Here is a 25,025-nt window from a genome sequence, read left to right on the forward strand (position 1 = left end):
GTACTGGGTGTGGGGTTATACAGATTAAAAAAACCATACCAGTCACTGGCCTCAAGGAGCTCACATTCTACTAGGGGATACAACATTAGGAAGAGATAACAAAATACAAGATAATTTAGGGAACAGCTATGACAGGGTTCTTTTGGAGGCCTCAGCCAAAATCCAGGGCATATCATTTATCTCAGCTATGCCAAGGAACTAGGAAGCCAGGGCATCCCACCAAGAACTCCAATGGAGGTCTACTGGGGGTAGAAAGTCAGGTCTATTAGGACTGGGGAACAGAACAGGTCTAAAAGCTGAAGGACAGGCATCATGGAAATGTGACCTTAAGGGAAGGAGGGGGTGGGGGGAGAAGGAGATGGAAAGAAAGGAAGGGAGAGGAAGACAGAGATGAATATCTATGGGGCTAGTCTCTTAAGGAGAGAAAACTTTAAGAGATAAGGGCAGGATGTTGAAGCCTAGGGGAAGATGTTAGAAGTCTATTAGAATAGGTTCTTTCTTATCTAAGCTATCTCAGGGCAAAGACAACTCTTCTGTAAGTCATTGTTCAGTAAGATAACTCAGGAGGAAGGTAACTGACTACAAGGTTTTTGTTGAAAATCCAGCAGATGTGAAGTCCCTGTGAGGATTTACTGGGGAGGAAGAGCAGCAGAGACAGATAATCCCTGCCATCCTGGAGGCTCCATACTTACAGCTAAGGTTGGAGAATCATATTCTAACCGTTGTGCCAGACAACTCTACTTCAATCAGAAATCTAGAGCTTGATGCCACATTTCAGCCCAGAAAGGAGTGGGCTGGTTAACTAAGTACAAAATATGGAAAAAAGGATAGCCAAACAAAGAAAAGTAAACCAAGAAAGATTAAGGGCCGGTTCCCGAGAGCTTGATTAATTGTGGGACTTCTCTAAACCTGCTCTTCATTTTCTATTATTATTTCAGGCCCCTGAATGTACAGGAGATATGACCAAGAGGTAAGCTTGAGTAGCTTAAAAAGGTTAAAAGATGATGACTTTGGAACTTCAATTATAAGCATAGTCCCCATCAGTTCAATTCAATTTAGCTATACAAGCTTCATCCCCTTCCTTCCTCCAATATGAGCTTGCACTCCTCAGGACTCTGTTCTGATTCAGTTCTCTCTGGATCTCTCTCCAGTCTTTAGCATTTCTATTCGCTCTTTTTTACAGGTCCAGGTTGCTGCTCAGAGCTATAATGTGATAACAACATAATATGGCATGATATAATATAATGCCAATATTAACCAATGAGGATGCTGCATACTTACCTAGGGGACAAATTCAAGCTCTGTGAAGGAGGCACACTCAAAGTCCCTACAAAAGGTCTCATCTTTTAACCTGAGTGATTTGCTAGACTCATTTGGTGTTACATTCTCTACAAGTTTTCCTACAATATTTGTAGTAACCTCTACTAAAGCTCTACTCCAACAGCTCATTATGGTGTGACCATGACCTGGGTTCTTTTAGTCTATGCCAATGGAGTGTGAGCTTGGGAGGGCTTATTCAACTGAAAAGGCACAGTGACAGACTTGCTAAATTTGGAGAGAGACATCATTGAAGAGTAATTCTTATTCTTATTTTTATTTTTTGTTGGCTGGCAACTCATGAAATTCATTTAGGGGAAGGCGGGGAGTAGAAAAGGACGGATGAAGGGAGAGTCCATGTTGGAGAACTAACAGAATTTTCAAAGTGTAGGCCCTACTAGTAAAATCCTTAAAAAACCCAAAAAACTAAACTAAAAAAAGGATAACAAATTGCTTATAAGGAGCAATTAAGGAGAGATGAAAAAGACTATATCTATATTCTCTTCTGTGGGAAAAAGCAAGTTGGTAAGCAACTAAGAGGGGCAGCTAGGCGGTGCAGCGGACAGAGTACTGGACCTCAAGTCAGTAAGACGTCTTCTTAAACTCAAATCTAGCCTCAGACACTAGCTGGGTGACCCTGGGCAAGTCACTTAACCCTGTTTGTCTCAATTTCCTCATCTGTAAGATGAGCTGGAGAAGGAAATGGCAAACCACTCCAGTATCTCTGCCAAGAAAACCCAAATGGGGTCACAACGGGTAGGGCACGACTATAATGACTCAACAGCAACACAACTAAGAACAAAAGGAAAAATGTTAGCAGTGAGAAGCCAGTAGGGACACAAATGAGTTAAGTCTGGGGACTCGCTGATGGAAGAGAAATGGAGGCCATGAGGTACAAGAGGTCTTTGGTGCCACAGTACAAGTAAGTATACTGACTAAACAGAAGTTTTCTTTTACATTCTGAAATAAATTTTTACTCCGGTAGGAGATTTAGAATAATTCTAACAAGCTACAAGAAATACAGTGTAAGTTTTTTCGTTTTGTTTTTGCCAAATGTCATGAAATGCCTAGCATTTAGGTTTGTTTGTTTGAAATAAACTTTGAAGTAGTTGTCCAATTTGAATAAAATTGGGTACATTAATAAAAAGTATCAAAATGCAACTCGAAGTCTATTGGTGGGTTAATTTGTTATCTTGAAGAAAATGGTGGACGATAAAAATGTTCAAATTGGCATTTTCTGGGGAGATTACATGAAGTGAGGATTATAATTCACAGAGGAACCACCAGGGTTTTCTTTAAACTGAAAGAGTTTTCTGATGTTGTTTTCAGAAAATGCTGCTAAAACGTCTCTGGTGAATTATCATGATTCTCCAGAAATTAAAATTGCAAAATGGTGGTTTGCAATATGAGTACCATTTTACTTTTTTTTTTTTTGCTTATTATTACTCAGTTACAGTAGGCTACATGAACATCCATTACAAAAAACAATTTAAACATTCAAGTGAAGATTACCAACAGGAAAACATTTGATCCATCCAATATACAGAATCAAGTAAAGATATTGGTAAGAAGCTGACTTTACTTTTTCCAGATGTTTTGGTATATGCTGCTGTCTCCCCAGGGCTTAATCTGCCCGGATTGTTGCCAAAAATGGACTTCCTGCTTTTCCTTTCTTTTCCTCTGCTAGAGCCAGATGGGTTTAAAGTCGACAATCCTGTTCCCATAAAATTAAAATAAATAAGCCAAAAACTGCAAGCAAAGGAACTCAACATTTTCCATCACCGTTGATATTTTTAATCACTACTACTCCCTTGTAATATAATGTGTAGGGCCTACTAACATTTTATTTTTTAGTGGCCTTAATAACAGTATTGAGTCCAATTATAAGATAGCTCTTGCCTTGATTAAAAAAGAAAAGTTGAAAGAAACTGCATAGTCATTAGAGAATGGCCACAAATACTATTATGCTAATATCAAAATAACAATATTTTGATTAACAATAGTCTAATAGAAAAAAGATGTACAGAGAACTTTTATTTGGGGAATCATTATCAAATGAATGGATTACTTTATGTTACTGATTTTTTCTATCTCTTTCTGGCATAATCACCTTGTTTGATATCAGAGACTCTCAATCAGAATGGCCCTTATCTGCCCTGGACCCAAACCAGAATCTTCTCTATACCACACCTGACAAGGTCATCCAGCCTTTGTTTGATGATATCCAATGTAGAGGACCCCATTACCTCTGGGAGACAGCTCATTCTGCTTCTGGGCAGCTCTGTTTGGAGGTTTTTCTTAATATAGAACATAAAACTGCTTCTTTGCAGCTTCCACTCATTGCTCCCTAATTCTGCCCTTCAGGGTCCAGAACAAGTTTAATTCCTTCCTTCAAATGACAGCATTTTGATATAACTATCGTCTTCCCCCTCCCCCTACTTTCTCTTAGCCAGGTTAAACACCCCCACTATACTGTCACATGTTTCCTGGTTATTTAAAGTGACCTGGGAAGATCTCTGCCCCAAATAGCCCCATTAAAATTCCATTATTGGAAATCTATTCCTTAAAATTAAATCTCTTCGAATGGTCCTCTTTTAAAATGAAAACAGAGCAGTGCACTTGGGAGTACCAGGAATTCTTCATTCTGAATGAGTTTGTTTGTTTCCTTCATGATAGCAGAACCAAGATGAAGTGGGTTGTTTTTCTTTTGAGGGGCCAGGGGATTACAGTATGATCATACTATAACTGGAAAAGGGAGATGGAATCTGATGAAGACAACCTTCTTTTCACAAAAATTTTAAGTGATTTACTTAAGTGGCAGATCTGGGATTTGAACCAACAATATTGGTAGCATTGTGTTGAGTTTGTCGAAAATTCTTTTGGTATGTTTCTTCACATCAGTGTTCTGGTAAATGTGTATATACTAGCATAGAAAGTCTAATGCTTGTAATTTTTATTCATTAATTACTCATACTGTTAGACAGAAGCTCTCTGTTCATTGTAATACTTATGGTTAAAGGTCATCTTTCTTGAGAGAGAAAACTTCTAGAAGACAGTACAAATGACACTTAATCAAGTTCCCTAATTAATAGAGTAAGTTTTTTTATAAGTGTACCTTTCTTTACACAATAGACTATCCCTAAAAAATTGTGTGCATGTCAGATTTTTGTGAAATAAATGTTATTTTCCAACCATATGCTAAAGGAAAAATGATAGTTTTCATAATATAGAAAACAAGGACGCAAAGCAACTTAAAAATGTCAAACTTTTTTTCATCACAGGTATGGCTTTCTAGGTAAGTCACAACCACTCATCACTATATATCCCATCTACTCTTTCAGTTCAAAGCCACCTTTCTCTTTTCTGCAAACTCAACTGTCAGAAATGTTGCTCTTAAATTTGCCAAGAGCATACTCCTATTCTTTTCAGCTACTACTGGGTATCTTCATTTAAGACTGACATTTAGTTGGCCTTGTCTCCTAACAAAAGTACATCCACAAGGATGCAAGGGTGATTGTTGTCTCTTGATGGCTGGAGTAGGTTTGGTTCATCTGTCTGGCTACAACACCCAGGAGAGGAGAACACAAAGAAAAGTGTCAAAAACAACTACTTTTACTTCTTTCAGACAAATTGGCTTGTCAGCTCTAAGGTCTAAGAATGCATTGTAGCATAGTCTTGATCCAACAGCTCTGACAGTCTATCCTCGTGATTCAAATGGCTCATTAAAACACCATTAGTCTGCCAACAAAGCATGGTTTTTACTGCTGTAGGATTTCTGGGCTGCCAAGAAAATTAATGTTTATGCTGAAAGAATGGGCTAAAACTTAAAATGAATAAGCCACGATATCCTTTTAAATGACATAACTGGAGCCCTGGAGCCATAGGGATACTGCAGATGGCACATCAATCAGTCTGTAATGGGCTTGTCTCCAACACCCTTCACTTCACCCATCATCACTTAATATACTCAACTCTCGTCCCCTCCCCTGCTAGGTTCTGCTAGCTGAGCCCTTCAGGACAATAACTCTCTGGTCATGACCCAGGCAAAATTCTATTCTCCACCCATCTCCCAGATTACTTTGTAGGTGTGGGGAGTACCACAGGTAGTAAAGAGCCCTACCTCTACCCCTTTTGCTGTCAGTAAGATAGAGTGGATCAGACATGGGATGGATGGAGTAAGATTTACATTTCATTCAGCTCTTATTATATTACCTTTCCCCTCAAGCCCATCTCTATTCTGAACGTCTTACTTCTGTTGAGGAGACCACTACTCTTCCAGTCACTTACCTTGCAACCTTGGAGTCATCCTCAGCTTCTCACTCTTACTCACCCATATACATAATCGTACCCAAGTCCTGCTATTTCTAGCTCAACAACATCTCTTGTATATGACTCCTTCTCTCTACTCACACAGCCATCACCCTAATTTAAGCTGTTATTACTTCTCACCTCTGCTACTGCAATAGACTTTCAGTCTCCCTCCCTTGAGTTTTTTTTTCTCCAATCCAATCCATTTGGAGGATGCCAAAGAAATTTGCCTTAAGTGCAGAACTTGTTGTATCGCTTCCCTTCTCAATAAACTCTAGTGGCTCCCTATTGAATCTAGGCTCAAATATTTCATCTGTATCTCATTATTCAAAAAACTTCTAATTTTATGCAAGTTTTATAATATATAATAATTAGTATAGTGGTACATGAGTATAATTTACAAATATACACATATTTGAAGTACATGCTCAAAATTATTTTTACTAATAAAGATATTTAATAAAAATATTTGGAGATAATTACAGAATGAAATTAGGTAAGGAAGTTTGGAGAAGTCAAAGAATATTTCAAGGATAAGGTATAATTTGAATTGGTCCTTAAAGATAAATTAGTCTTATACAGGCAAAGGAGAGAAGGCTCAACACTCAATCTAGAATGAATAGCATAAACAGAGGCATGCAAGCAAGAATAATTATTCTTAATGGGAGATAGTGAAGAGACTTGTCTGACAAGAGTGACTGTAGATATTGGGGTTTAGTTGTGAACAACACTGAAGAGATGGGCCAGGGCCATTTTATGGAGGATATGAAAGTCAAACAGAGCGGTTTAGACTCAATATCATATACAACAGGAGACCATCAGAGCTCCTTGACTAGCAGGGTGAGTGAATGTTTTAGGGTGATTATGTTGAAGTCATATTAATGACAGACTAGAAACTAGAGTCAGCATCCCCAATAAGAAGGCTGTTGTAATAATCCAAATGTGAAATGATGACAGCCTGGACTAGCATAAGAAGGAATAAAGAAAGAAGTACAAATTTATGAGATATTTCAAGGAAGGAAACAAGAAGACCTGGGATTAGTTCAAGGGGAAGAAGAGGGAAAGGTCAAAGACACTATATGAAATTTGCTGGACTAGAAGACCAGAAAGAGGAGGGGGCCAATGAGCTAAATGAGATATAAAGGGTAGTTGGTTTCAGAAAAGATGACAAATTTAATTTAGGACATAATAATGATTTGGAGTTTGCAGCAAGCTATGATAATAATAATAACAGCTAGTATTTACATGCACTTTCACATTTGTAAAGTGCTTTGCATAGGTTAACTATATAATCCGAAAATAACCCTGTAAAATAGGTACTATCATCACATTTTGCAGGGATCTGAGGCTGAGAGAGTTTAAGTTATTTGCTTGGGGGTCACACAGCCAGTAAGTGTTGAAGACAGTATTCAAACTCAGGTTGTCCTGGCTCCAATCCCTGCCCTTTCACCCCATAGCTGCCCCTGCCAAGCAGAGATGTTCTGTAGGCAGTGAGAAATCTTGATTGGAGGCAAGGTGGTGACTAATCTGGAGACACACATTTGGGAATCATTCATATGGAGGTGAACTGAAATAATAACAATGGATGAGTTTACCAAGTAAGTGAGACAGAGGGAAGATTAGGAAGAGAAGATATCAGAAACATGGGGGCCATCATAGTGGGAAGGAGAAGGAACAGAACCCAGTAAAGGGAGGAGAGAAGAAGCAATCACAAAAGCAGGAGCAACAGTAAAGTGAAATTTCAGGAAGCCAAGGAAAGAAAGTAAAATATTACACAGGATCTGAGAAGAATGCTGAATAAGGGGGGGAGGGGAAACCCATCAGATTAAATAAGGAGGTGGTCATTGCCAACCTTTAAAAGTTCAGGTTTAGTGAAGCAGTAGAGAATAATCTTGACTGCAAAAGATTAAGAAAGGAATGTGTGGAGGAAAAGTGGGAGATGAAAGGATAGATTATACATTCTAAAAATTTCTTTGAAAAAAGGAAGGGTTGGGGCAGCTAGGTGGCACAGTGGACAGAGCACCGGCCCTGAAGTCAGGAGGACCTGAGTTCAAATCTGGCCTCAGACCCAACACTTGACACTTACTAGCTGTGTGACCTTGGGCAAGTCACTTAACCCCAATTGCCTAAAAAAGCAAAAAAAAAAAAAGCAAAAAGAAAAAAGGAAGGGTGGGTGGGTATTGAAGAGTAGCTATGTTTTTAAGATATATGAAACATTAATAGAAGATGAAGAGGAAGATAATTACTAAAAAGATCTGGTAAGACCTTCCCTTCTCCATAGATCCGACAGGTAAACTATTCCTTGCTGTCCTCATTTGCTTATGATATCACTTTATGTCTAAATCATGCATTCATTTTGACCTTATCTTGGTATACAGTATAAGATGTTGGTCCATACCTAATTTCTGACCTACTGTTTTCCAGTTTTCCCAGAAGTTTTTGTCAAATAATGAGTTTTTGTCTCAAAATCTTGGAGCTTTGGGTTTATGAAACACTAGATTACTATGGTCATTTGCTATAATGTTTGGATACCTGATCTATTCCATTGATCTACCACTATTTCTTAGTCAGTACCAGATTGTTTTGATAATTACCACTTTATAATGCAGTTTGAGATATGGTACAGCTAAAACCTAGCCTATTTAAATCAGCTGTTGAAGCTACAAAATTGGAAATGGATAAAAAAACAGATGTTAACACAGACTATCACCATTTCCAAAGTAACTGATATGAATCAGTCATCAAAATAAGGAACACAAAAGAACTTATAAAGTGCATTAGTGCGAGACAGAGCTAAGGTGGTAGCATACAGGCAGCAAGTCAGCTGAACTCTCCCAACATTCTTCTCCAAAAAACTTTAAAATATTTGCCTCAAATCAAGTTCAAGAGTGGCAGAACCAACAAAAGGTCAGGGTGATATATTCTTTCAGCCCAAGACAACTTAGGAGGCTATCAGGAGAGCTCTGTTACATTAAAGTGCTGGTCAGCCTGAAGGACAATGCAGACTGTGGCAGCAGTAGCAGCAGGCCTTGGAGGCAGCTGCCACAGTGGCAGCAGCATCTTTGGGAGCTCTCAGCCACAGACGTAAAGGGGCTGGACACCTGGTCAGAAAGAGATTATAAGAGACCCTTTGCTGGCACTGGGCACAAGACCCTGTTGCAATGCCCATATGCAGTTCTAGGATGGAGAGGAGTGGTCACTCACAAGGTAAGGGGCCTTGGTCTCAGTTCCAAGGTAAGAATGAGCACAAGTGCTTGCTACTTCAGGAGAGCAGGGGCCCAAGTCACAGTTCCAGAGTCAAGAGGAGCAACAGCACTTGTAGCCACAGTGGAGCAGGGTCCCTGGCTGAAATACCAGGGTGGGGAAAATGTTTGTGGTCATTCACAAGGGAGCAAGGGACCTGATTTTAGTTCCAAGGTAGAGAGGAGCACTAGTGCTTGTGGCTATAGGAGAGCAGAGGACCTGGTCACAATTCCAGGGTCTAGAGAAGTACTAGCACTTGCAGCTGCAAGGCAGCAAGATCCTTCCTGGGAAAAGACCAGAGCGCAGGCCGAGGAGTTACAACACCTCTCCTTGGCTCATACCGCCTTGGAACCCCCAGAACTAGCTCTGAAAATAGCAACATGAAAAACTGAAGCTTGAGACAGTGCCCCCTCCACTCTGGGATCAGTCTGATTTTAACATAAAGTTAATAGTCAAGAAATAGACCGGAGAATGAACGAACAATAATGAAAGAAACTGACCATAAAAATCTGCTATGGTGACAGGGAAGATCAAGATACAAACTCAGAACAAGACAAAGATGTCAAAACAGCTACAAGCACAACCTCAAAGAAAAATGTGATCTGAATCCAAGCCCAACCAGAATTCCTAAAAGAGCTCAAAAAGGATTTTAAAAAGAAGTAGAGGAAAAATTTGGAAAAGAAATGAGAGTGATGCAAGGAAATTATGAAAAGAGAGTCAATGGTTTGGTAAAAGAGGAACAAAAAAATATTGAAGAAAGTAAGATCTTAAAAACAGAATTCACCAAATGCTAAAAAAAGATACAAAAATCCACTGAATAGAACTCTTTTTTTTTTTTTGGCAAGGCAACTGGGGTTAAGCGACTTGCCCAGGGTCACACAGCTAGCGAGTATCATGTGTCTAAGGCCGGATTTGAACTCAGGTCCTCCTGACTCCAGGGCTGGCACTCTGTCCACTGTGCCACCTAGCTGCCCCAATAGAACTCTTTAAAAACCAGATTTGATCAAATGGAAAAAGTGGTACAAAAATTTCCTGAAGGAAAGAACTCCTTAAAAATCAGTTTTGGACAAGCGGAAGCTAATGACTCCAGGAGACATCAAGAAACTCTCAAAGAAAGTCAAAATAATGGGAAAAAAAAAACAGAAAAAAATGTGAACTATTTCACTAGAAAAACAACTGACCTGGAAAACAGATTGAGGAGAGATAATTTAACAAATATTGGACTACCTGAAAGTCATAATCATAAAAAGAGCCTAGACATCATATTTCAAGAAATTATCAAGGAAAACTGCTCTGATATCCTAGAAACCAGAGGGCAAAACAGAAATTAAAAGAATCTACCAATTACTTCCTGAAAGAGATCCAAAAATGAAAACTCCCAGAAATATTACAGCCAAATTCCAGAGCTCCCACATCAAGGAGAAAATATTACAAGCACCCAGAAAAAAACATTCAAATATCGTGGAGCATAGTTAGGATCATGCAAGGTTTAGCAACTTTCACATTAAAGGAGAGGTGGGCTTGGAATATGGTATTCCCAAAGGTGAAGAAGCTAAGATTACAACCAAAAATCTACCCAGAAAAACTGAGTATAATATTTCAGAGGAACGACCATGCATTATGACCAGGTGGAATTTATATAAGGAATGCAGGGCGGTTCAATATTAGGAAAACTGTCAGCATAATTGGTCATATCAATAACAAAACAACAAAAATCATATGATTATCTTAATAGATGCAGAAAAAGCTTTTGACAAAATACAACACTAGAAAGCATAGGAATAAATGGAGCTTTCTTTAAAATGTTAAGTAGGATACATCTAAAATAATCAGCAACAATTATCTGTAATGGGGATAAGCTAAAAGTTTTCTCAACAAGATCAAGAGTGAAGTAGAGATGACCATTATCAACACTATTATTTAATATTGTACTAGATATGCTAGCTAAAGCAGAAGAAAAAGAAATTGAAGGAATCAGAATAGGCAATGAGAAAACAAAACCATTGCTCTTTACAGATGATATGATGGCATATTTAGAGACTCCTAGAGAATCTACTAAAAACTAGTGGAAATAATTAACAACTTTAGTAAAGTTGCTGGATATAAAATAAAATAAATGCACATAAATCATCAACATTTCTATATATTACCAAAAAAAAGTCTAGCAAGGAGAGATAGGAAGAGAAGTTTCATTTAAAATTACTACAGATGGAGGCGAAAATGAGGCTGGTGACCTTGCACAGCCCTCCCTCACTCAACTCAAAGTCAATTGCAAGTTAGAGCCAAGAAGGCGGAGTAAGAAGTAAGTTGCTCTCACTGTCCCTCATTGACCTCTGAAAGCCCAGAAATTATCAACCCAGGAAAAACCCTGAGCCAGCAAAAAGACAGATCACAGTAGTCTTGCATCCCAGGAAGCTTGGGGGATTAATGGGAAAGCCCCTCTTGCTCTAGGGGAGGGGGAGCAGTACAAGACTGGTGGACACCAGCTTGGAAAACCACCATGGGCAACAGCATTCTCCAGCAGCAAAATCACCGGGTGTCTCAACATAGCTCTGGGAAGCACAACTCCATAAGGCAAAGCTCCAGGCTGACAGAAATCCACCAGCATCAAAACATCCCTGTGCAAGGCCTAGACCAGTCATAGCCAAATATTAGAGTACAAGGCCTAGTGAGCAGGAAAAGAAGCCTGGGTAAGTTCCCCCTTTGCTCCAGCAGGAGAATTCAACATTTTTTTTTTTTAAGTCAGGAACAGGCAAACACCTTGAACAAAAAGCAGAGCAGGACAACATTGTTAATATACCCACATCTGAAACCTCAAAGGGGAACATGAACTGGTCTCAAGCTCAAAAAACCTTCTTGGAAGAACTCAAGAAGGATTTTTAAAGTCAAATAAGAGAGGTGGAAGAAAAATTGTGAAAAGAAATGAGAGGTATGAAAGAGGGAGTCAATAGCTTGGAAAAGGAAGGACAAAAATTAACTGCAGAAAACAAGTCCTTAAAAAGTAGAATTTGCCAAATGGAAAAGGAAGCACAAAAACTCACTGAAGAGAAGAACACCTTAAAAAGTAAAACGGGCAAATGTAAAAGGAGGTACAAAATTTAAAAGAAGAAAACAACTCCTTAAAAATTAGAATGGGGCAAGTGGAAGCTAATGACTGTATGAGAGAGTAAGACTCAGTCAAAAAAGAAACAAAAGAATGAAAAAATACAAGAAAACATAAAATACTTCATTGGTAAAACAACTGACCTGGAAAAGAGATCCAGGAGAGATAATTTAAAAATTATTGGTCTAACTGAAAACCATGATGAAAAAAAGAGCTTGGACAACATCTTTCAGGAAATCATCAAAGAAAACTGCCCTGAGGTCTCAGAACCAGAGAGTAAATTAGTTGTTGAAAGAATCCACCAATCACCTCCTGAAAGAGATCCCAAATTGAAATCACCAAGGAATATGTAGCCAAATTCTAAAATTACCAGATCAAAGAGAAAATACTGCAAGCAGCCATACAGAAACAATTTAAATATCATGGAACCACAGTCGAGATTACACAGAACCTTGAAGCTTCTATATTTAAAGATCAGAAGGTGTGAAATACAATATTCCATAAGTCAAAGGAGCTTGGATTACAACCAAGGATCAACTACCTAGTGAAACTGAGCATAATCTTTCAGGAGAGAAGGATATTCAATGAAATAGGGGACTTCCAAAACTGCCTGATGAAAAGACCAGAGCTCAACAGAAAATTTGACCTTCAAATACAAGGCTCAAGAGAGGCATAAAAAGGTAAACAGGAAAGAAACAACAACAACATATTATTATTATTAATAAGGGCAAACTGTTTACATCCCTACAAGGGAAGGTGACACTTGTAACTCTTAAGAACTGCAATGTCATCATGACATTTAAAAGGGGGTATACTTAGACAGAGGGTGTGTGTTTTAGTTGACTTTGATGTGATACTAAAAAAATCTAATTAAATGGTGAAAAGAGATTGTACTGGGGGAAGAAGAAAGGAGTAGGAAGACAAGGATAAATTATATCACATGAAAAGGCACAAAAACCAAATACAGCAGAGGGAAAGAAGGGAGGGAGATGAGCATTGTTTGAACCTTACTTTCATCAGATTTGGTTCAAAGAGGGAATAACATAATCAGTTAGGTATAGAAATCTAACTTATTCCATAGGAAGTAAAAGAAAAGGAGGGGGCTAATAGAAGGGAGGGAGGACTGAAGGAGGCAGTGGTAGAAAGCAAGATTCTACTGAGGAGGGAAAGAGAGAAAGTTGACAAAAAAGCATAAAGGTGGGGGAATAGGATGGAGAGGAAGACACTGAAAGTAATCATAACTGTGAATGTGAAGGGGATGAACTCTCCCATAAAACAGAAATGGATAGCAAAACGGATTAAAAATCATAATCTTACAATATGTTGTTTACAGGAAACACATTTAAAACTGAGGGATACACATAGGGTAAAGTTAAAAGGCTGCAGCAGAATATATTATGCTTCAGCTAAAGTAAAAAAAAACAGGGGTAGCAATCCTTATCTCAGACAAAGCAAAAGAAAAATAGATCTAATTAAAAGAGATAAGGAAGGAAACTATATCCTGGTAAAAGGAATTACAGATAATGAAGTAATATCATTACTGAATGTATATGTATCAAGTGTTATAGCAGCCAAATTCTTAAAGGAGAAGTTAAGAAAGATACAGGAAGAAATAGCAAAACTGTACTAGCAGGGAACCTCAACCTCCCCCTCTCAGAACTAGCTAAATTTAACCACAAAATAAACAAGACAGAAGTTAAGGAGATCAACAGAATCTTAGAAAAGTTAAATATGGTTGACCTCTGGAGAAAACTGAATGGGGACAGAAAGGAATACACTTTTTCTTGGCAGTACATGGCACCTACACAAAAACTTACCATGTACCAGGACATAAAAACTTCACAACCCAGTGCAGACAGGCAGAAATATTAAATGCATCCTTTTCAGATCACAATGCAATAAATAGTATATGTAATAAAGGGCCATGGAAAGACAGACTAAAAATTAATTGGAAACTAAATAATCCTAAAGAATGAGTGCATCAAACAACAAATCATAGAAACTATCAATAACCTCATCCAAGAGAATGACAATAATGATACAACATACCAAATCTTACGGGATGCAGCGAAAGCAGTTCTTAGGGGAAGTTTTATATCTCTAAATGCTTACATGAATAAAATAGAGAAAGAAGAGATCAATGAATTGGGCATGCAACTAAAAAAAGCAGAAAAAGAACAAACTGAAAAATCCCAATGAAATACCTAATTAGAAATTCTGTAAACCAAAGGACAGATTAATAAAATTAAAATTAAGAAAACCATTAAACTAATAAATAAAACTAAGTGCTGCTTTTATGAAAAAACCAATAAAATAGATAAACCTTTGATTAATTTGATTAAAAAAAGAAGACAACCAAACTACCAGCATCAAAAATGAAAAGGGTAAATTTACCACCAATGAAGAGGAAATCAAGACAATAATTAGAAGACATTTTGCCCAACTGTATGCCAATAAATATGACAATCTTAGTGAAATGGATGAATATTTAAAAAATATAAATTGTCCAGATTAACGGAAGAGGAAATAAAATACTTAACCCCATTTTAGATAAAGAAATTGAACAAGCCATCAATGAACTCCCTAAGAAAAAAATCTCCAGGGCCAGATGAATTTACAAGTGAATTCTATCAAACATTTTCAGAACAACCAATTCCAATACTATATAAACTATCTGGGAAAATAGGTGAAGAAGGACTCCTTTTTTTATGATACAAATATAGTGCTGATACCTCAAACGGGAAGAGCCAAAACATAGAAAGGAAAATATAGACCAATTTCCCTAATGAGTTCAGATGCAAAGATTTTAAATAAAATATTAGCAAAGAGATTACAACAACTTATCTTGAGAATAATACACTATGACCAAGTAGGATTTATACCAGGAATGCAGGGCTGGTTCAATATTAGGAAAACTATCAGCATAATTGACCAAATCAACAACAAAACTAACAGAAATCATATGATTATCTCAGTAGACACAGAAAAAGTATTTGACAAAATAGAGCCCCCATTCCTATTAAAACACTACAGAGCATAGGAATAAATGGAGTCTTCCTTTAAATGATAGACAGCATCTACCAAAAATCATCAACAAGCATTATATGTAATGGGGATAAACTAGAAGCATTTCTAGTAAGATCAGAGGTGAAACAAGAATGTCCATTATCACCACTGTTATTCAATATTGTGCTAGAAATGTTAGGTGTAGCCATTAGAGAAGAAAAAGAAATTGAAGGAATTAGAATAGGCAAAGAAGAAACAAAGCTATCACTCTCTGCAGATAATATGATGGTATATTTAGAGAATCCTAGAAACTCAAGTAAAAATACTTGAAATAATAAACAAATTTAGCAAAGTTGTAGGATAAAAAATAAACCTACACAAATCATTGACATTTCTATATATTACTAACAATGTCCAGCAGCAAGAGATAGAAAAAGAAATTCCATTTAAAATTACTGTAGACATAAAATATTTGGAAGTCTATCAGCCAAAACAAAACCAGGAACTATATGAACACAATTACAAAACACTTTTCACACAAATAAAATCAGATCTAAATAACTGGAAAAATATCAGTTGCTCATGGATAGGCTGAGCTAATAGAATAAAAATGACAATTCTACCTAAATTAATTTACTTATTCAGTGCCATACCAATCAAACTACCAAAATTATTTTATACAGCTAGAAAAAACAATAACAAAATTTATCTGGAAGAACAAAAGGTCCGCAACATCAAGAGAACTAATGAAAAGAAATGCAAGGGACGGTAGTGTAGCTGCACCAGATCTTAAATTGTATTATAAAGCAGCAATCATCAAAACTACTTGGTACTGGCTAAGAAATAGAGTGGTGGATCAGTGGAATACTTTAGGTACACAAGACACAACAGTCAATGATTATACTAATCTACTATTTGATATATCCAAAAACTCTAGCTTCTGGGATAAGAAATCACTATTTGGAAAAAACTGCTGGGAAAACTGGAAAAATGGCAGAAACTGGGCATAGACCAACATCTTACATCCTTTACCAAGATAAAGTCAAAATGGGTACAGTATTTAGATATGAAGACTGATACTACAAGCAAACTAGAAGAGCAAGGAATAGTTTACCTTTCAGATCTATGGAGAAGTGAAGAATTTATGACCAAACAAGAGACTGAGAACATTATGAAATGCAAAATGGACAATTTTGTTTACATTAAATTGAAAAGGTTTTGCACAAATAAAGCCAATGCACCCAAGATTAGAAGGGAAGCAGAAAAATGGGAAAGAATTTTTATAACCAGTATCTCTGATAATGGCCTCATTTCTAAAATATATGGAGAACGGAGTCAAATTTATAAGAATGCACATCATTCCTCAATTGATAAATGGTCAAAGGATACAGTCAAAAGGCAGTTTTCAGACAAAGAAATCAAAACTATCTATAGTCATATGAAAAAATACTCTAAATCACTACTGATTAGAGGAATGCAAATTAAAACAACTCTGAGGTACCACATCACATCCATCAGATTAGTTAATATGACAGAAAAAGAAAATGACATATGTTCGAGGGGATGTGGAAAAATTGGAACACTAATGCACTGCTGGTGGAGTTGTGAACTGATGTAACCATTCTGGACAGCAATTTGGAACTATGTCCAAAGGGCTATAAAACTGGGCATACCCTTTGATTCATTAATACCATTACTAGGTCTGTATGGCAAAGCGATCAAAAAGGAAAAGGAAAAGGACCTATATGTACAAAAATATTTATTTAGTATTACTTAGCTTTGTATTGTGTACATAGTACATTACTATTATCAACTGTGAATGACAGTTTTTCTGATCAACACAATGATCCAAGACAATTCTGAAGGACTTATGATGAAAAATGCTATCCAACTTCAGAGAAAGAACTGATGGAAACTGAATGCAGATTGAAGTATAATTTTTTTCATTTTTTTCTTGTTCTTTTTTCACAACAAGGCTGATATGGACATATATTTTGTATGATTTCACATGTACTACTGGCATAATTTCTTAATTTCATAAGGTAGAGGAGGGCTGGGAGGCAGAGAATTTGGAGCTTGGAAAAAAAAAGAATGTCAAAAATAAATAATTAATTAAAAACAAAAGCAAACAAAAAACAAAAGAAAATACATTAATTAGAAAAACTTGATCTCTTTGCCAAGTGGAAGGAGATGACAGCCAAGGGAATATTAATATGTCGGGAAATGATGAGCAGTGTCAACTCAAAACATAAAGGAACAGTCACATAAGGATGAAAATGAAAAGACACATTTTTTATAAGTTAGCTTCTTAAAGGAATAGAATGAGAAGATTAGTTAGTCTTACCTGGAAATTTTACAGCTTGGCAGTAGATGACAAGGTCAGAAAGCTCTGGGGCTATCTGTCTACTCTCTTTTTTATTCTGTGGAAGATAAAATTCTTCACCCAGTTCCATGTCATAAACCTGTTAAATGATAAAGTAACAGAATTTTACATTGTAGGTCTTGAAAGTACTCTCTCTCTCTCTCTCTCATATACATATAACTTGTGTAATTCAAAATTTCAAATAACTAGAACATTCTGATTTTAATAAGATAACCATATGCAAGTCTATGGTATTATTAAGCCTCTATCCATGTCAGGTAACTGGATAAATGGGGTGTCCTACATTCTTGCAGTAAAGGTAGATCTTTATGGTGGAGTAAGAAAGTATAGTATCATCAGCAATTGCCTCAGGGACTAGCCAGAGGCACTGGCAAAACAGACTATTTCAGACTGACATCCTTTTTGGATGTTCAATTCACTCTGCCTCCTGATGTAACCTACACAAATGTTACAAATGAGTCTTGAACAATAGGATTTCACTCCAAGACCTCAGGCTAGCATTCAGGTCCACCATATATCTTGTGCTGTCAGGATCTCATCTACAGGAAGACTTGCTAGAAAAGACCCAATTTCCCTTCTTCCCTTGTACTTGCCACTATATGCCATTCACATGGCTCTTGGAGGTAGAAGCCTAATGGTGGTAATGAAGAAAACTCAGCTGCCTCATGAAAAACCATCCTACTTCCCTGATGCCATTACCAATTTTCTTATCCATCTTATCCCTTCTGAATTTCAATCCTGCCTCCCTTTTTCATTGTTCTCTCTATTCTTTTCTATCAAAAACCTTCCTTCACCTTAGGCCTCTTCCTCTCATGCTCCTCCCAGGAAATGACCCCTCACTGAGAACTGGTTTCCCCTGAAGACTCTAATCTATAGCCATCCTTTTCAGTACTAGATTCACCTTCTCTCATCTCCCTCCCCTCTCCCTCTACTGGGCCAGGAGTAGGTAATCTCCCTACTTCCAACCACTACCTCCCCAAATCCCCTTTCCCCTGCTCCTCCCATTGCTATCACTCATGTACCTCTCTTCATTTGAGAATCATTTTATCCAGATCCTATTAACTGTTCTCCAATAGCCTACTGGTCATTCTTCCTCCATTCTTACCCAACTTCTCTTATACTAGGGGCTTTTAATATACATGCTACAGCATGTATTTTGGCCTAGTTCATCAATCTCCTCATCTCCCATGACCTAAACTGTTTATTCCACAGGCTGTGTTTCACTATCCCCCATAACTGTTTCTTTTATGAACAAAAACTCTGAAATTCCTCTAATCATAATCTTATTTCATCTGTCACTGTGCCTCATTCCTCCTAGATCTATCCTTTGTTTTTACTAGGACCTCTAATTTACCTTCTTCTGTGTTCTTTCAGGCTATCAGCCCGTCTCTGGCTTTGCTTTCCTCCCATCTCAATCTTTACTTAATAATTAACCAGATCAACTTTACATCGTCCTCTTTCTTGAATCACTTCCCCTCCTCATGCTCATACCTTGCCAAACCTCCATCTAGGAAGAAGTTTTTCCTAACCTCCTTCTTCTCCACAGATTTCTCACACATCTTCATGGATCAGAGATTTAACTGACATCTTTTCCTTGGCTCCAAAGGAAGAAGTACTTCACATTATTCCATTTTCCCAAATGACTTTTTAAACTGTCAGCACATCCTGCCTTTTTCAATATTTCATCTCTCTCTTACATCTAGCTCTTAAAGCAACAGTAACAGTATGTGTATACAGTCATTGTGAGCTAGTCATTCAAAATACATGTTATACTAGAAATGCGCTAAACCATGAACACACTAGATTTTCCTGAAGCTATTCAATATGAGGGAAATGAAGCAAAAAGAGAAACCAGCTCCCAGGATCAAAACTGGTTCTGGTGAACCCAGATATGTTCAATAGTGTGGGCCTAACCACATCACCTTCTTGCTCAAGAAGCTCAAATAGCTCCTAATACGAACTCCTTTGTTTCTCATTTAAAGCCTTTCACAATTTTGTTCCAGCTTACCTTTCCAGGTTTATCATACATTATTCCTTTCATACCCTTTGCCATCCTGTTAGGCTGGTTTACCTGACATTCCTTAAAACAGAACATTTCACCTCCAGGCTCTGTGCTTTGCACAGCTGGTCTCCCATGGCTGTAGTTCTCTCCCTACTCCCTTCCACTTCCTGGCTTCCTTCAAACTAAGCTCCAGTACCATTTCCTTCAGGAGAGCTTTCCTGACCCCAGGAGTTGCTAGGGTGTCACCTCTCTCTCCACACAAATCATTGTGTATGTCCTTAGCATTTAGCTATTGGCTTGCAAATATTTGTACACAAATGTCTTTCCCCTCAGTAGAACATAAACTCTTTAAGGCAGGGGCTGCTTCTTTTATTTTTATAATCCTAAGCTTAACCTTGTTTTATGCCAAAGTGGGGCTGAAGGGAAAATATGTATACTACCTTTCCCTTGTTGCAAATAGAGTTGTCTGTTTTCTTTATCCTCTTGGGAATTTCTTCGTTGTACTCAAACTGTAGTTTGTCACTTGTTGACTTACTTTCAGGTCGGTCTTCCAGGATGTTGTCTGCAAACGAGTTAGAATACCTCCAATGAATATAACAGGACTCAAATTACAGATCCACAGTAGATCTTACTGTATATAAAAGTCAGAGAGCAAAAATGCTTGATATCTGAAAATATCTTCATGTTTGAGTTGTCTCTTTGTGATATAAAAATATTCCAGCAAATAAACAGGACTGAATGAACTTTTCTCACTGAGGTTTTTTACTTTTTTGGACCTTACCTTTGATTTCATTGGGATAGGAAAGTTCCTCTATCTAAGGCTTCTGTAGCCTTACTGTCTTAAGAGAGTTACCTAGCACTTCCCAGGGTCACTTAACTCCTATGTTTCAGAGGCAGAACTTGAACTCTTTTCTTCCTGACTCTAAGATCAGATTTTTAACCACTTATGCAACTCTGCTTCTCTTCACTGAGTTTATTGATTAAGAAACTGATGGATGTTGAAAGTTGTTTTGTTGTAACGTAGATGTGTCCTAACCTTTATATATGAAGATGAATATCAAAGCTATATTGTGTAAAATGACTGACCACATTTGTTTTGTGATTGAAATACCAGTATATCAGAATACAAATTATGCTCTAATTCACCCTATTTAATGTTGTTACTAGTTCTTTTGAGCTTCAAGAATGTCGAAACCAGGAAAAAATATAATAACTTGGAAAATATTCCAACATCTCATTGTTGAGAGGCAAAGCTGAGTAGCTCCACAATTATAAAAATTTATAGAGTGTTAACAGTCAACAGGTTGAAAAAAATCTGACAGATACTCTTTCATTTTAATAATTTAAAATTCTATTCACTATGCAGAAGCAACAACAACAGTTTTAGTGACAAATTCAGTTTTTATCCCTACTCGTCTATTAACATTTTCTTTGGCATCTTATTAAAGTTTTACTATTTTCAGTCCATATATGCATAGACCAAAATATTCTTATGCCAAATCAGTGCCATGCAGGCTACTAAGTACTAAAATAAATACAGAAATTATTCTTTAATACTTATTTGCAGAGGTACCACAATTTCATGCTAAGCACTATTAAGCAGTTTAAAATACAATGCTGAAATTCATGCAGTTAAAATGATCAATTCAAATGGCCTTTACCTTCCTGACTGTTAGGAGCGGGAGAAGCATTAAGGACATCTGCTATAGAAAAACAGAGTCAGACAGAGGATAAAAGTAAAGAAAATTAAGACATAAGGCCAGAGAAATTAAACTGAAGTGCTGAGCAGAGTTTAAATGACAAGAATGGCACAGAATAAAAGGGAACAAAAGAAATGAGGAATACTTTACAACTTCAAAATTCCTGTATGGCATGGCAAAGATTAGCAATAATTAAAGTGCAAAGATCATTACCAAGTATTTTCCATGATAAGGCATAATCTATTAACACAAGGCCGATGTTAAAGCTATTGCCATGTTTTATTGACTATGAACTACTGTTTCATTTCAAACACACAAAAACAGATTAATTTCACCAGAAGAAAACAGTATCTTCATACGACTTCGTATGAATTTATATTACGGCCTAGGTTAACATCTGTGTCAAAAAGATCTGGCCTACCCACTTATAAATACAGGCTATGGAGACTACCTAGGGGACAGAAAGATTTAAATTCTCAGTTTGTATAGGCCAGATTACTATTACCTGATAGTCTTCTAGATAAATAACAAATATATTATCCTTTTTAAGCTTTCTAATCTTGGTGTCTATCCTTTCCCTGACTTGTTTTATTGCTATTACTGATACTGCATATTGACCTGTCTCTGCAAACTTCTTTCCCTATTTTTTTCTCTTTGTAGTTTTCTCTCAGCAACTACCCATCTTTTGATCATATAATTTAAGAGATGAAAAGGGGTTTAGAGATAATCTAGTCCAACCACTTCATTTTGCCAAAAAAAGTGAGTTCAAAGACATGAAGTGAATTTATACACGGTTGTTAATTATTAGTGTCAGAGAAGGGGATAGAAAAAGGGTTTCCTGACTTCCAGTTCAGTTTTCTTTCTACAATATCACAGTGCTTCTTCCAAGATTTATCCTGGGGTCTCTGAGGAAAAATGTGATTTGTTCTGCCTAAATGTGCAGTTTTTATTTTCTCATCTAGAGGTAACTTGGGAGCTATGCAGAGACAGGTGAGGAAACATTTCAGCACAGGGAGGAAAATAACTACAGTAAAGGGAAAGAATATGGTTACAAGGCCAAGAACATAAGTATGTGATTTGTTTGGGATCTGGCCAGAGTCAGAGAAAACTCTCAATTTAATTATGTTGGATAGTTTTCCCTCATATTTTTACTGTTATTGCTTTTAAATGAATATGCAAAGCACACAGATTCTTGGATCCAAAGTAAAAAGTGCCAAAAGTTCTAGCAATTATCTTTAGTGAATGAAGGCTCCCTTTTTTGTTAGCGTCCTCTAAAATGCTAAGGTGGCTTGGGTATTATTTATGGGCAGGTAAGGAAGAAGGGAATCAGCACTACATAGTGGCTACTATTTGCTATATACCATGTTAAATACTTTTTACAGATATTATCTCATTTTATCCTTATAACAACCCTGCAAAGCAGATGGTATTATTATCTTCATTTTACAGTTGAGTAAACTGAGGCAGACAGAGGTTAAGTGACTTGCCCAGGGTCACACAGCTAGTAACTGTCTGTTTGAATTCAAGTCTTCCTGACTCTAGATCCAATGCTCTATCCAATGTGCTACCAGCTGCCCCGTAATTTGCAGCTATGAAATGATTTATTTCCCTTTAATTCATTTCTTGTAATGGAGAATTAGATGCAGTTAATACACAGACTAAGAGAGAGTGCTTGTTGATCTGGGATTCTTCAGTGGTATTTTCATTACCTTTTTCCTTGTGGGAATGTAACACAAATTATAATAGAAGTCAGTGAGAACATATGACTTGAAATAGATATATCAATTAGTGTACAGGCAGATGTAGGAGAAATAACCTTTCTTCCTACCCCCATGCCCTTTTCTTTTAAACTAAAAAAATCATTCTATTCCCCATGCAGGAGTCATGGAATTTCTGAGCATGAAGAGATCATCACTTCTCAAAATCTCTGTGAGAACTGCAGAATCTTTTAGCTAGATGGCATCTTAGAGATCATTTAGGCCAACTCATTTATTTTAGAAATGAAGAAATGCTTACAGAGGTAAAGTTATTTGCCCAGGATTACATAGAGCATCAGTGGCAAAGCTGGAACTAAAGAAATCAGTTCTCTTGACTTATAGCCCAGAGTTTTTGAATGTGTAGTCAAAAGACTGTCTTACTTACAAAGGGCTGAGAGATTTATTCTCATTTAAAACGGGCAATTCTGACAGCGAAAATATATTGTGTCCTTAGCCTTCCTCATCAGCTTGAGCTCACTCTAAGCTTTCATACTTTTTACATTATATCAATCTTCCATTATCTACCTCTGATTCAATCTTTTTGCACATTTCTTTTTCAAACTGTAAGTCAGTCATTTTCTGTGTATTCACGTTGGTCTCTAAACACTTTCTTTCTTTTCAACAGAACTGTATTTTAAAAAAAAATATTGTTGGTATTTCATTCTTTAGAGCTTCCTAATTCTCCCAAGATGAACTTTAGCCTTGGATCCTACCTGTCCTTTCTCTGAAACCTCTAAAATCCATTTTTAGCCCCAAATCTAAGCTACATGTAAGATTATGCCAGGATTTCTTTGATCAGAAATACTATGGCACTCCTTCTATGATTACTATTCCAATAAGCAATTCCTCCTTGTTGATGAAAATCATATCCAGTGTTTAGTTTAATAGTTTGCTTTTATCTCTTCAATTAACAAGATTTTTTCTACTCCAGAGGTTCTTCATTTTATTTTTAAAATTAAGTTTTTACTGATGTCTTTTGTTCTTCATATTATCATAGTTTCTGCCAATATCCCTCCCCCTCTCCTATTTTCTAAATTTTTTGCTACCATGAAATGAGCTGCTATAAATATTTTTGTACATATAGATCCTTTTCCTCTTAAAAAATCCTTTTTATACATAAGCCTACTAGTGGTATATAGCTGGTCATAGAATATGTATAGTTTGGTAACTTTCTAGGCATAGTTCCAAATTGCTTTTCAAAGCCACCAGATGTTCACAGCACCATCAACAATGCAATAATGTGTCTCTTTTTCCATATCCCATCTGCCACCTTTGAATTCCACTCCCTTCTTTTGGAGCGGAGATCCAGTACAGAAAAAGGAGGGGACTTAACACCATTAAGTGATAAAGAGGAGAGGACTAGCTATGTTCTAAATGACGATTAAGTTCAGAAGCAAACATTAGGTTTTGTCTCTGATCCCAGGACCAAAGCAAGGACTCAGCACTAGCCTCCAGCCCAGGTGAAAATGAAAAACAAAATAAAACAAACAAACATAAATGAGTGTGAGAAGGAGAAAAATAGAAAAAGAAATGAGCTATAAGAACAAAAAAATACAAAAGTTACCCGAGAAAGTAATTCCCTAAAAATCAGAACTGACCAAGGATATGAACAAACAGTTCTCAAAAGAATTGTGAAGTATTCTCAACTACATGAAAGAATGCCCCAAATTACTGAAATAAAAAAAAACAAATCAAAACAACTCTGAGGTTTCACCTTATGACCTGCAAATTGGCAAAAATGACAAAAAATGTCAATAGTTAATGTTGGAAGGGTTGCAGAATAACAGGAACACTAATACATTATTGGTGAACCTGTGACACAGTATAACAATTTTGCAAAGCAATTTGGAGTTATGCAAATAACTAAAATCTCCATACCCTTTGAACCAGAGAGTCCTTTACTAGATTTATACTCCAAGGAAGCTATCAATAAGAAGAAATTCCCCATATACACTAAAATATTCATAGATTTTGTGATAACAAAGAATTGGAAACAAAGTAGATGCTCATCAATTCTGAAATGTCTAAACAAACTGTGGTCCATGAATATAATGGAATGTTATTGTCCTATAAGAAATTATGTATTTGATGACTACAGAAAATCACAGAAAGATCTATATGAAATACTGCAGAGTGAAGTAAGCAGTCATGAAAACAATATATACAACAACTACAACCATGCAAATAAAAGAACTATGTAGCAAAA

General features: G+C 36.8%; 1 protein-coding gene across 1 annotated transcript in view; it reads right to left on the minus strand.

Annotated features, from left to right (window-relative positions):
• PLCE1 (phospholipase C epsilon 1) overlaps positions 1–25,025 on the minus strand; it is a 339,193-nt gene that overhangs the window by 45,791 nt on the left and 268,377 nt on the right. The window contains exons 21-23 of the mRNA XM_020964068.2: positions 19,803–19,924; positions 17,322–17,439; positions 2,900–3,031 (exon numbers count right to left, since the gene is read on the minus strand). Coding sequence (XP_020819727.1) covers positions 2,900–3,031; positions 17,322–17,439; positions 19,803–19,924 — 372 coding nt within the window. The remainder of the gene's footprint in view (positions 1–2,899; positions 3,032–17,321; positions 17,440–19,802; positions 19,925–25,025) is intronic.

Source organism: Phascolarctos cinereus, unplaced genomic scaffold, assembly GCF_003287225.1.
Source record: "Phascolarctos cinereus isolate Bilbo 61053 unplaced genomic scaffold, phaCin_HiC Scaffold_3;HRSCAF=262, whole genome shotgun sequence".
Lineage (NCBI taxonomy): Eukaryota > Metazoa > Chordata > Mammalia > Diprotodontia > Phascolarctidae > Phascolarctos > Phascolarctos cinereus.